The sequence below is a fragment of the Nesoenas mayeri genome (assembly GCF_963082525.1).
Source record: "Nesoenas mayeri genome assembly, chromosome: 9".
Lineage (NCBI taxonomy): Eukaryota > Metazoa > Chordata > Aves > Columbiformes > Columbidae > Nesoenas > Nesoenas mayeri.
The window spans coordinates 22276409-22289423 of NC_137557.1; the positions used below are offsets into that span (position 1 = coordinate 22276409).

The window sequence follows — 13015 nt, forward strand, 5'->3', positions numbered from 1 at the left end:
GGAGTATCTAGCATAGGAGCAGGATGTAGAGACTTCTAAAATATTTGCTGAGATCTAATTAGAACAAGTGCTGCTTCTGTGATTGCTTTGCATCAGGGCTCTGCGTTTGGAGAGGAAACAGTGATCAATGTTTGGACTAAGACTGAGAGAACTATTTTCTGCCCTGAGCTATTTCTGTTTTTTTAAGAGCAGGGGGCCTGGATGTCTGCAAATTCCATAATGTTTACAGTCAAACAGTGGATCAATAAAATAATAAACACAAACCACTGAAGTTATTATTTTTGTTGATGAATTGTACATCTGAGGAAAACTTTCTTATTAAGAAACTATGGAGGCCACTGTTATAGAACACAACAAATAGTATTTTCTCCATTAGACTGCCCATATTTACACTGTTATTTTCATATTTAGTTAAAATAAAACTGAAATCCACAATAACATGTTAGCTTAATGTTTCATTTTGAAGTTGCAAGGAAATTATAGTTTTTTTTCAAAGGTGTGTGTGATAACTTGAGATACAAACTCAGTGATCAGTGTCCACAATCAAAACTGAACAACTGGCTTCACTTCAACCCTCTCTTAATCTTATGCTTTGTTTCCTGTGCAACAATTCATAAATATTGTGGAGCCTACTTTTAGGAATATGCATAGTATTAGTCTTTTTGGAGTCAGATTCTCATGGTAAAATCTATTCCTTCTTCCACAGCCCAAATATTTGAGCTCATTGAGGGTGAATGAGAGCCTGGAAAAGACCACAACTTTTTTCAGTCTTGGGAAACCACACTGCTCTCCCATGCCACTTGAGGGAGCGGTTGCAGCAAGCAAATGTCCAAATACTTAATGTATTTTCCCAGTGCCTTGTAATTACTAAAACAACTGTGTGCAGATCCTGGAAGGACATTCATAGGCTTGATTATAATTGTTAAGTGTGGGATTCATCTGCCTAAATGTCAGTGTATATAGCTGAGCTCACCTTCAGCTCCCATTGTAATCAAGGAAAGCTTATGAGGTGGTAGTTGAGAGAATATCCTAAAGAACTGGTATTAATACTAAATTTACCTAATCCCCACCCTCCCCACACACACCTCCTTCACATTTTTTCTTTCTCACACATAATAGGAATTATGAACTCTAACACTTTTAGAGAGTCAGTGTATACCCTTTTTCTCTAAAAACAAACAATATATTCTAGAAAAAGAGAGTGAGGAGCCAGGCTTGAATTAGAGGTCGTAGATTTACAGTTAGTTTAGTATATGGCAGTTGACTCAGATATGATTGGCAAGGAGATTTCCAAAAGGCTGGAACTGTAAATTGGAAATAAATGGAAAAGGATTATGTGAGTGGGAGACAGCTTTGAAACTATAATGCATGGCCCAAGACTGACTTGCTCAGAAAAGAGCATGTGTTTAATGTGTCATAAAAAGATTTAAGCCGCACTGGTCTTTATATAAATATTTCATTTTTAATGTTGGATTCTGAAGTGGCAAAAAATGAATTCAGCATGCATATCCTTGCCATCAGTATGAAGGATAAAAAAATGAATCACTAGAAACTAGGGGGTTTTTTTTCCCCCTTCCAGACTCCTATTCTCATAAGATTTTTTTTTTTTTTTAATGTTATCTTTTGTGTCCAAATCAATTTTTTTAGTCCTTGGTATATCATCTGTTTTGTTATATAGTATTCCTCTGAGAGAAACTATAGATCTATTATATTAGGAGGCACTTTGGAGGCAGAGTGAGTTGCTGCCAAGAAGGCATTCATATAGGAGTGTGAATGTCGGTGGGTGACCGAGATGTCCAAAACAGACACTTACTTGTCTGTGTTCCTTCAACTGCTTCTGCTCCAAAGATGACATATGTCTGTAAATAACACAAGATATATTTTGAATGTGCCCATGTTCTGCATCATTAGGTTTTTTTACTCTTGGGAAACTAAACTGCAAGAATCTGAACATCTGCTACCACCTGGCAGCTCAAGTGGCTCAAGGAAGGAGAGCGAGCAGTCAGAAAAGACCACGTCTAAGAAATTCTCTATTTTTCCCTCTGCTATTTTCTTTAACTAAATACAGTCTTCTTAATTTAGCTCAAAAATAGTTTAGGTCAACGTTGATGTTAGTGCCATATCTAGGGAATAGACTTTAGGGCTTTAACAAACAATTTAGTAGTGATAGGGAAGGAGGGAAGTACGTGACCAGAGCTGCACTCACCACATCACACGTACAAGCATGTGGTCAGTGGCCCTTTCGGATGTATTCTAAACTGCTACCTGAGTGTGTGCTTCCCTTATCTATAACAACATGTGTAAAACAAATGAATGCTACTTCATCAGTGTCACTCCAGTGCGTAAGACACAGACCTCCCTGGTTATGATTGTTTTATACTGTTCCTCGCAGGTGAAATCTGTGCTTTTAAAATCCATGGACAAGAAATGCCCTTCGAAGCTGTTGTGCTAAACAAGACATCTGGAGAAGGTCGTCTTAGAGCAAAAAGTCCTATTGACTGTGAACTGCAGAAGGAATATACATTCATCATCCAGGCCTATGACTGTGGATCTGGACCAGGTGGAACAAACTGGAAGAAATCTCACAAGTGGGTGAAAATGAAGATTAATTCTTTTTTCCTTTGGTATCCATTTACTCTACAGTATATATCAGATTGAAGGGCTGCTTTTTATATCGTAGTAATGTAGAAGGCAAATAAGATGAACCATTGTTGCAACAGTCCATCCACTTTTTATTCCTTTTTCCTTTTGGGAAATATTTTTTCTTTCCTGCCTCTTGCAATTTGACCCATTCTGCAGTGGTTGCATTGAAGCTTTTAATAGGATCCCTGTTTAAGTGGAGAAATGCATCTCAGTATTTTTTCATTAATCTCAGCATCTCAGTTTATTTTCCCATTCTTGTTTTCATGTTAAATACAGTGACTAAGCAGATCATCCAGGACACATAAGTCAGCATTTAATTGATGCTTACAAATTCTAAATAGATTTTCTCTCTGTTAACCTCACTTAAAATGGTAAGAAAAGAAAAATCACCTTTTGTTTTTTTACTATGTATGTGTATATAAGCTGCAGCAGTGTTGCCTTTCCACAGTGTGTTTCTGACCTCAGCTTTTGGACAGCAAGTCTCAGAGGAATTCAAATCCTCTGAAAGAGGGGGTATTGAAGGTTAGTAGATGATACTTTTTAGTGTGGAGCCAATTTCCCACATAAGCTTAAGTGGCACAGTGCCTTTTTCCCCCCTTCAATTCACAAAACCAAGCATCAGACCATTTGTCATTGAAGACAAATTGAATTCTTGTGTAGATGTATAACTGCTGTACAAATTGTTCGTTTTGCTGAGAGCCATTTAAATAAATGATTAATAGTAATTATTCTTCCTTTTGCCTATCCAGGACACATTACAATTAAAAATTTAATTAGCTCTATAATGCATGCTGAACTTTTTCAGGATATACTGGGGCCAATATTATTCAATATATTCATTAACAATTTAGACAAGGGAATAGAGTGCACTATCAGCAAGTTTGCTGATGACACTAAGCTGGGAGGAGTAGCTGACATGCCAGAAGGCTGTGCTGCCATCCAGCGGGACCTGGACAGGCTGGAGAGTTGGGTGGGGAATAACCTAATGAAATTTAACAAGGGAAAGTGTAGAGTCCTGCATCTGGGCAGGAACAACCCCAGGTTCCAGTATCGGTTGGGAAATTACATATTAGAGAGCAGTGTAGGGGAAAGGGACCTGGGGGTCCTGGTGGACAACAGGATGACTATGACCCAGCACTGTGCCCTTGTGGCCAGGAAGGCCAATGGCATCCTGGGGTGTATTACAAAGGGGGTAGTTAGTAGATCGGGAGAGGTCCTCCTTCCCCTCTACTCTGCCCTGGTGAGACCGCATCTGGAATATTGTGTCCAGTTTTGTGCCCCTCAGTTCAAGAAGGACAGGGAACTGCTGGAGAGGGTCCAGCGTAGGGCAACCAAGATGATTAAGGGAGTGGAGCACCTCCCTTATGAGGAAAGGCTGAGGGAGCTGGGTCTCTTTAGTTTGGAGAAGAGGAGACTGAGGGGTGACCTTATTAATGTTTATAAATATATAAAGGGTGAGTGTCACAAGGATGGAGCCAGGCTCTTCTCGGTGGCAAACAATGATAGGACAAGGGGTAATGGGATCAAGCTGGAACACAAGAGGTTCCACTTAAATTTGAGAAAAAAATTCTCAGTGAGGGTGACAGACACTGGAACAGGCTGCCCAGGGGGGTTGTGGAGTCTCCTTCTCTGGAGACATTCAAAACCCGCCTGGACATGTTCCTGTGCGACCTCACCTAGGCGTTCCTGCTCCAGCAGGGGGATTGGACTGGATGATCTTTTGAGGTCCCTTCCAATCCCAAACATACTGTGATACTGTGATTTAGAGGGAAGCCTATGTATCAAATAACCATCAAGTCACAGAAACAGGTTTTGCTTCATATTATTAAATTTTTTTATGGTTTTCCCTCACATGTCAGCAACAAGCTAGAACATTCCACTTAGGGAAAGTTTTGGTCTAATCCTGACCAAATGAAATCTGGCCCATCGGGATCAGACTTTGTTACACTTTCTCATAGTGGTTTGTATAGTAAACCACACACTAAGCTGCGCTGCCTGGGTCCCAACCTTTACTACTGGCTCTGCTATTGATATAGAAAGTCTCTTCATTTCTCTGTCCCTCTGTTACCTTGCCTATCAAACCAGATAGCAAATTCTTTCGAAGGACGGCCTTTAGAGTTTGCTTATTAAGTACTAAAAAGGCCTGTTATTTTTGGCCATCAAAGGTTTACACGTACAATGTTGTAACTAATTAAAGTATTAAATAATTGTAATCAGCAGATGGTGAGAGGCTTATTTAATATCAAAGAATATTCATAAATTGACCATTTTTAGGTAGCGAATATGTAAGGTTACTGTAATCATCTTCCTCTTTTTCTTTCTTTTTTTTTTTCTTATTAACCCATTTTAAAGTGGAATAATAACACTGACTTTCTGCTGGGGTCCTTTTTAAGAGGCGGACAGATTTTAATAGGGAGCACCATGAAGCCCTCTACCTACAAGTTGTGGCAACAGGTTTTTACCTAGTGCCACATTAAGATATTAAGCAGGGCAAAATAAACATAAAAATTCAATAATATTTTAGCATGGTGTGTACATAGTTTTCTAGATATGCTTTGTTAGTGTTTTCAAGTGCTTTGAAAACAAACTGTTAGCGCTGTGTCATGATAAATTAATTTTTCTCTTTGATGTCTGTCTTTACTTATTTTAGGGCAGTGGTCCATATCCAGGTAAAGGATGTCAATGAGTTTTCACCAGTATTCAAGGAGAGCATGTATAAAGCCACCGTGACAGAAGGGAAGATCTATGACAGCATACTGCAGGTAGAAGCCATAGACGAGGACTGTTCCCCACAGTATAGCCAGATCTGCAATTACGAAATTGTCACAACTGATGTTCCTTTTGCCATTGACAGAAACGGTGAGTGCGGAGAAGGAGCAATTTTAAGTTCTGCGACAGGTATTAGTAATTTCTATAGATAAATTCCTTATTGATAGTAGCTGATAACTTGGCTTGAGTTTTAACTCAAGAGGGTAATCCTGTTCTCGTCTCTGAGAACGAAAGATCCATTTCACTGGGAAATTGCATCTCTTTTATGTAAGATTTGGTCAGAAAGTGCCACCATAATTTATTGTGGAAAGTAAAGCCCCAGTTTCAGATGAGCAATATATTTCTGTCACTCAGTCCATTCTCTTAATTGTCTCAAATGTAGTCTCCCATCCAACTGATGGCATTTCCTAATGTATGTAGCCCTACATACTAGGGTTTATTCACTGGTTTGTAGCTAGTCCCATTCTTCTCAACTTTCTGAAGCAGAGTCTAAGTGTAGAATTCACAATATTCCGGATATATTTATTGATTGTTAAAACTTTCAGGGCATGGTTCCACAGATCTACCCATTTGTGGTGCTCCTGGAGCAGATTTTAGTTGGTTTTCTAGTGCATATACCATTATAGGAAAAATAATGAACCATATTAAGTTTTCCATATGCAGCAATTTTGGACCTCGATAGCCCTGTCAGCTTCCTGCTTTTCCCAGTCAAGTTCTCACCAGGGAAAAGCACAGAACTTGACACTGAGTCTGGGAGAGGTGGCTGGGCTGCATTAAGAATGTGTTGAAGATCCTCCCTCCTATTCTTTGCTTGCTCCAGGCAATACAAAGTAGCAGCGTTGTTTTTCAAGTACTTCAGCAGTCCCATATTGGCATCGCTTTGTAGATAAGAGTCTTTGTTATTGATATTCACGTGTGCAGAGTTGTGCAGAAATTCAGAATTGAAATTTCTCTTCTCACAGAACTTGCTTCCCCAGAACAAGCACCCCGTGTGCATGCCCAGCAATGCTCTGCTTTATCTTTCCTAACAGAAGCATTTAATCCATGTTTTGTGTAGAACGAGGATACTCTTTGAAAGTCAAATCTGATTTTTGGCCAAATTGGAAATTGAATACATGCATGGAGCTACTGTTTTCTCTAAGCAGTCATTTTCATGTTGGGATATTTTATAAAATCCTTTTCCCTATTCAAAAATTATTCATCTTTATTTGTGCAATTCTTGTACAATGCACAGCTGAGCACCAAAAGCTAATAACGTGTTAGCATCAATAAATTGTAAATGACATTGGGGAAAAAAGCTGTCTTGTTAATAATACATTGGGAGGAAAGCATACTACATAGGAGGTATAATCATGATGAGTACATTTGTGTTTAAATAAATGAGGTCAGCTGGCACAGTAATCTTTTGCCAAAGCAATTGCATAAAGGATTTTTTACAGGAAGGGGGCATTTGGAAGAAGATGTTTGTGTGCAGTTCCCTAGAAGATTTTCTTCTCTGTTTTGTTTGTTGTTTGTTTGGTTTTTTTTTCCTAATTGTGAGATTTCCTCTGTTGTCATAAAAGGAAGTTTTCCATGTTTCTGTTTGAAACCACAGTTTTCCCAGAGCTTTTCATGACTTGCCAGTATGGTGCTGGATACTTACATCAGTCACAGGTGGTTTCATTATTTCATACCAAGTTTATGACAGATACCACAGATAAATAAAACACGGAGATTAGTATGATAGAGAGCAGACATTCCTTTTGCTTATGCCTTTTCGGCTCCTATCACACAGCACAGCTGGCTCGTGAGTGATCATGGGTTTCTTACAGAGACATGATCAAAAGGATATGAAGCGTCAGGAATCTTTGGTTATCTCTCTGTCCTCATGTGCCTGGGACCTGCTTTTCAGCAAAGGCAATGAGAAAATCATTGATTTAAATGTGACTTTAAAGCCTGCACTGAATAATTGGTAGAAGGTTGTAATACTTGCAGTTTCTTGGTCATGAATTCAATTAATATTTTTTGATCTATTTGTTCACTAAAAGCACAGTGCTGCCACAATCAACAGTAATTGGAGTCTAATTTGCATTTTTTTTAGATAATGGTAATTGCTTAAACCCACTGGGATTAGAGACAGAGTTAAAATAGATGGTTGCACTTTTATTTTGTGACAGAAATATGTTGTTTAGTTCCAACATGTTTCATTGCTGAGAATGTCTCTCTGTGCCAACTGATATAAACTTACTCTGGTACAAATGCTTTGGCATTGTGCCCAGTTCTGTTACCTGTAGGATGATTAGAATAGGTATATGAGATGCCTGGAACTGTCTGTTAATACTGTGCTAATTAGGATTTTGTTCATAGGGTTTTTTTTTTTTACCCGTTGTGAAAAGCAAATCTAGGTTCTTGTGTCTTTTCCAAGATAGGTGTTTTGGATTTTGTTTGTTTGTTTTTGCTTTTCAGTAACCTAAGTGTGGAATTTCATATCAGTCCCAGGTGGTGTTTATTTTCTGTTTTCACTACCAGCCTATGAAACAAATCATAAACACAGGCCTTTAGAAAGATGAATATGCTATTCCATCAGCTTTTTTTCTTTTGGCAGATCATTGTCTTTCTGGCAAAACTTAGTTCTAGTATCTAGATCAATACAGGGAGCATTTTGTTACCCCAAAAAACTATATTACACATTGGGGAACATGCGGAGAAAGGGAGAGAGAACTCTCCATACTGTAGCAGTGCACAATCTCCTTCCCATCACCAAACTGTATAAGGCACCCAGCACTGGCACAGGAAGCAGCATTCGGCTTTGGTGTAGTTCTTGTAGATCTTTGTAGTTAGGTGCCTAAAGGTAGGGAATATAGGGCTTCCCATGTACATTTGGCAACTTTGACCCTTGATATATAATTTTTTTGTGAAAAAAAATACATTGTGTTATAAAACTGTAACACTAATAACATTGACTCTTGTATACAATGAGCCTAACTTGGAAGGTAATGAACTCCTGGTCATGAAATACAACTGTGTAAAGTCAAAGACAAATTTATGCTTTGCTGTGCAAAGAATTGGGACTAAAGGTATAAGTCACAATATGTTTTAAGAGACTTTTGTGTGACTTAGTTTAGTTGTCTTCTTAGCACAGAACCCACATCATCAAGTGAGCTATATCAATATTGTTTCTTGAGAATTATCTCACCTAATCATGGACTAAAATAATACCAAGGAGAAACAAATTGTGAAATATGAAGATTCACGTAAGAAAAAGTATAATGCAGAAAGGAAAGAACAACTAAGCAGATATTAAATAAATCATTAAATATATAGTGGTAGTTTTTCATTAAGTCTGCTTAGGCAGGTACTAATCAAGCAACTCAAGATAGCAAAATGAGTATATTAAACTGTTTTGCTAATTACTAAATGAAAAACCAAGTAGTATTATAGTTGATATTGTTATTGCAGTTGCTTTTGTGACGGCAAGAACAGATAACTGCCTGACAAAGTGAGGTGCCTGAGAGAGAACCAAAGCAGCTGTAGAACACAGCAATGTTTCTGTATTAGTCTTCAGCAGGTCCTTCTGCTTCTCCATTTGAGACAAAATTAGTGAGAAGGTCTGTCACCCTCTGTGCCCTGCTCAGCAAGGGAGGGGTAAAGACTCAAAGTTAACAGAAAATGGAGTATGGGGCCTGATTTATAAATGCAGATGTGTCTATTTAAGCTATAAATTTTGAACCAGAGGGAGTGATAATTGCAAAAGCAGCCTTCCTTCAGACCTGACTTGGCATTAGTTTCAACTAAACTACTAAAGTTAGCTTTGATGTAGTAGTAGTCAGGAAAGTTTTTGGTTCTGACCAGATAAGGAGGGTGCATCAGAGAGAGAGGCCTGCTGAAAGTCTTTACTAATTAAACTAATGTAGGTTTAATGAAAGACTGAAGAAGTTCCATTTGTCTGCGTTCACCTGTCTCTCATTCATTTGAATAATAAATAAGTAAATGAGAATATAAAAACCCACGGCACCCAAACCCCCAAACAATGCCAGCATGCATACCAACAGATAGGTTAACCAGCAGCTATTGGAATCAGATCACTGTTTTTGACTGCACTCCAGGATTTGGGTGCTCCCCATTCCAAATTTAGCCCAACAATTTGATTTTTCAGAACCACGTTTGAAGGCAGTTGTTTTGCACAGCGTTGATCCAGAGTAACCTTGTTTCTTGAATTCTAGAACGAACATCCTCAGATGTATAATGAGATGGTATAATAAACAACCCTGAACAGAAGTGTGAAACATATCAAACAGTCTCAAGTTTCAATTTGAGCAAGAAATGTATTTCAGTGGAAATGGACAGAAATTAAATGCTCACCACAATAATTAAGAAAACATACATTCTGCATGGTGATCTTCCAGTCCTGCAGGAAGTTCTCTCAGAAAGATATTACCCTTTCCCTGTGGGAGTTGTAATGCCTCTGTTCCCAAAACAATTTGTCACCTTTATATGTGTGTCTGATTCAGCAGATAATCTCTGTTGTTGTCAAATTTTATTTTCCATGTGATAGCTGTGCTGTCATATCAAATACCACTAACTGCTCTAATGTAGAAGGTCAATCTGGGGCTTTTCCTATTTTTGAAACAGAGGTGTTAAAGGGCTAAAAATCTCTCTCACCAAAAGTGTAATAGCTTTAGGGGAAAAAGGAAGATACTTGTACTGGAGAGATGCAGTAGATCTCAGGAATGTGGCTGCTTTGTTAAAGGATTGTATTGTATGAGATTGTATAAGAAGATGTAGAAAATGAGATTGCACCTACTCATACTTTACATTTCAAGATGCCCATATCATATCGCTACCATCTTATATTTGCCTAAGAATTTCTCTATTTCTCTGCTGTATTGATAGAAAATACTTCTCATTCCTTATAACTGTCCTACATGTGCATGTCCCATGTGTTTCAAAGTGCTTTCTGGTCACAACCAGGACCTAAATGTTATAGTCTGTATATGCTTAGCCAAGAAGTAATTTCTGAATGTTATCTTCTATTGAATCTATAGGTAACATCAGAAACACAGAGAAACTAAACTATGATAATCAGCACCAGTATGAGATAATGGTCACAGCCTTTGACTGTGGGCAAAAACGTGCAACCGAAGATGTCTTAGTACGAGTTAATGTCAAACCAGTGTGCAAACCAGGCTGGCAAGGTAAGGTTTAATAGTTTATATATTTTATTTTTTTTGCTGAAATCTATTTTCTTCTATATTTTCCCTCTACCTCGCAGCACGGTAAGGAAACTAGGAAGCCCATAGAAAACTGTTGCTATTTCTTATGGTTACTTCATTTCAAGCCTGTTAAAAAAGTGAATAATAATTCCATACTTGTTTACCTTTGCTGTGTTTCTTCTCTGTTTGGAACAAAGAACAGATTAGAAAAGAAGATGAATTTCTGTTATTGTAAGCTATTTTATAATTCTGTCTGAAGATACGGAAAAAAAAAATATTATTTGCCTTTCTCCTACTACTCCTTTAAGTAGAACGTTTGAAGCCACTGTGGCAAGGTAGTTTTCCCATGTGTGCCAGGGTTGCTCAGATTATCTTGTTCCAGGGGCGGGACTGGCTTTCACGTGCATGCAGGTGTGAGTCAAAGCATGGTAGTGGGAGTGAAAGGCATTTTTTAATCCTGATTACTGTATTTGTCTCAAGACATTTCAGTAGGAATTGGTTTTCTAAAAATATTCTAAGGATCTACAGTCTACTTTGTCTAAAAATGGAGAAAAACCCAGCTGGCAATGTACTAGGAATGTAGATATGCCACAAATTATAAGGAATTAAGATGAAAATGAGGGCTGTATTACAGACAAAGCAACTGAATGTAGCCATACTATGCAGATGTCATTCAGGACTAACATGACCTTCATAATTGCAATTTTTTGAGAAGACTGAGAAGGAAAAAAACAGTTTAGCTGTTGTACTTGAAGGTAAATTTGCAGAGAGACATTGAGAAGGAAAAAAGGTTTTATTTGTAAAATGAGAAGCCCTGGTCTCGAGGACCTTGTAAGGAAATGTGTGCAGTATCGTGATTCCATTTCACAGTCCTCACTTAGAGGACACATCTTAATTTTTCAGGGAAGTACCAGTTTCCCACACACCCAACTAGTTTGAAGAGCATTTTTATTAAAATTGTAGAATACCTATGAACTATTTCCACATTTTCTGATCCTATTGCTCGAAACAATAAGATTTATTCTATTAAACCAATATGGTCTTTTTACACTGTAGATATTTTTCTGTTCCATTTTATGGAGTAATCTCAAATTAAATACAAATTAGCTTGTAATTTGTATTAAAATAGGTGCAATTGTTGGTTTTTTTTTTTAAATCTCCATATTATTTCCATTTAGAAATTTTATTGATTGAATATTTTTTGCAAAGATATGTTACTGAAGGTGTGTTTATGTTGTCCAGTGTTGTCATACTTATTTCATAGTTCAAGCATTAATTATAGGACAGATGGTCATTGCTGGTCCCATGAGTTGAATATAGACACTAGGCAGCCAATAAAATTAACGGAAACAGCCTCAAATAAGGTGTTTGGGTTTGGGGTTTTTTTGTGAGGTTTGGGATTTTTTGGATGCTTTGTTCATCTTAGATTACATAAAGTGTTTACAAGCTATTTAAGTTTTTAATGAAAGGCTGGAATTCAGCTTTATTTCATGCATGCAAAATTTATTTTCTTCTGTTCTACATGTCAGAGCTGTATGTGGCTGATGCTTTGGTTAACGCTAGCTATTTAATATGAGAGACTGCCAGCTTGTTATTTTTAGTGTGATGGTGAGAAAAGAGAGAAAACAGCAGATATAAAGCAACAGTTTTTAGAAAAAGAATGTAATACATTGGAAAGTTTAAAGCAGCTTGCAAGGTAAAAATATGAAATAGCTCATTATGTTCTGCTCTAGCACATTCCCTGCCATCATTGTGGAATGGTACCGTTCCCTCTGTCAGACAGGGGGCTGCTTCACCTTCTTGTTGTGTCTCCAGGTCGCAGAGCACAAAGTGCAAGTGGGTGATGTTTGTTTGCCTACTCAGGGCATAAGGTATTTAGCTAAAGAATTAGGTAGACATGACTTTAGTTCTTAAATACTAAGTCATTATTTATAATTTGAAAATGAGCTGCATCATAATATTTCCTACATTTCTCTTAGTTTGTTTGGGGTTTTTTTTGTGCTTACTTGTTTTTAAAGGTGAAGATAATCATATAGGTGTTATTTTCCACTTTGAGACAATATCTATAAAAATTAATTGTTGCTGGGAAAAAAATATTCAAATAAGCAAAACCTACTTAAAGAGAACATCTGGAGACTGGGAATTGAGGGTATTTATAGTGTTTTTCTTCCCAGTGTCTCTTGCTCTGTGACCTCCCCACAAAGAGGCAGCCAACAGTTATGCTCAGTCTTCGTGGAAATAATGTTATATTTGAAAAGATTGGATGAATAAGAGAGATACAATGATGTTTTGCTTGACAGAAATTATGAATATTCTAAGCCTTTGGTTATAACATTGAAGTTACTGAAATACAACATGATTTTCTTTTTCTTGTTCTTCAGTGTTAGCTTGAATAAATAAACACTTGGAAT

General features: G+C 37.5%; 1 protein-coding gene across 1 annotated transcript in view; it reads left to right on the forward strand.

Moving 5' to 3' along the window:
• CLSTN2 (calsyntenin 2) overlaps positions 1–13015 on the forward strand; it is a gene marked incomplete at both ends in the record, with an annotated part of 332876 nt that overhangs the window by 253809 nt on the left and 66052 nt on the right. The window contains 3 exon segments of the mRNA XM_080350142.1: positions 2393–2588; positions 5294–5502; positions 10437–10586. Coding sequence (XP_080206268.1) covers positions 2393–2588; positions 5294–5502; positions 10437–10586 — 555 coding nt within the window.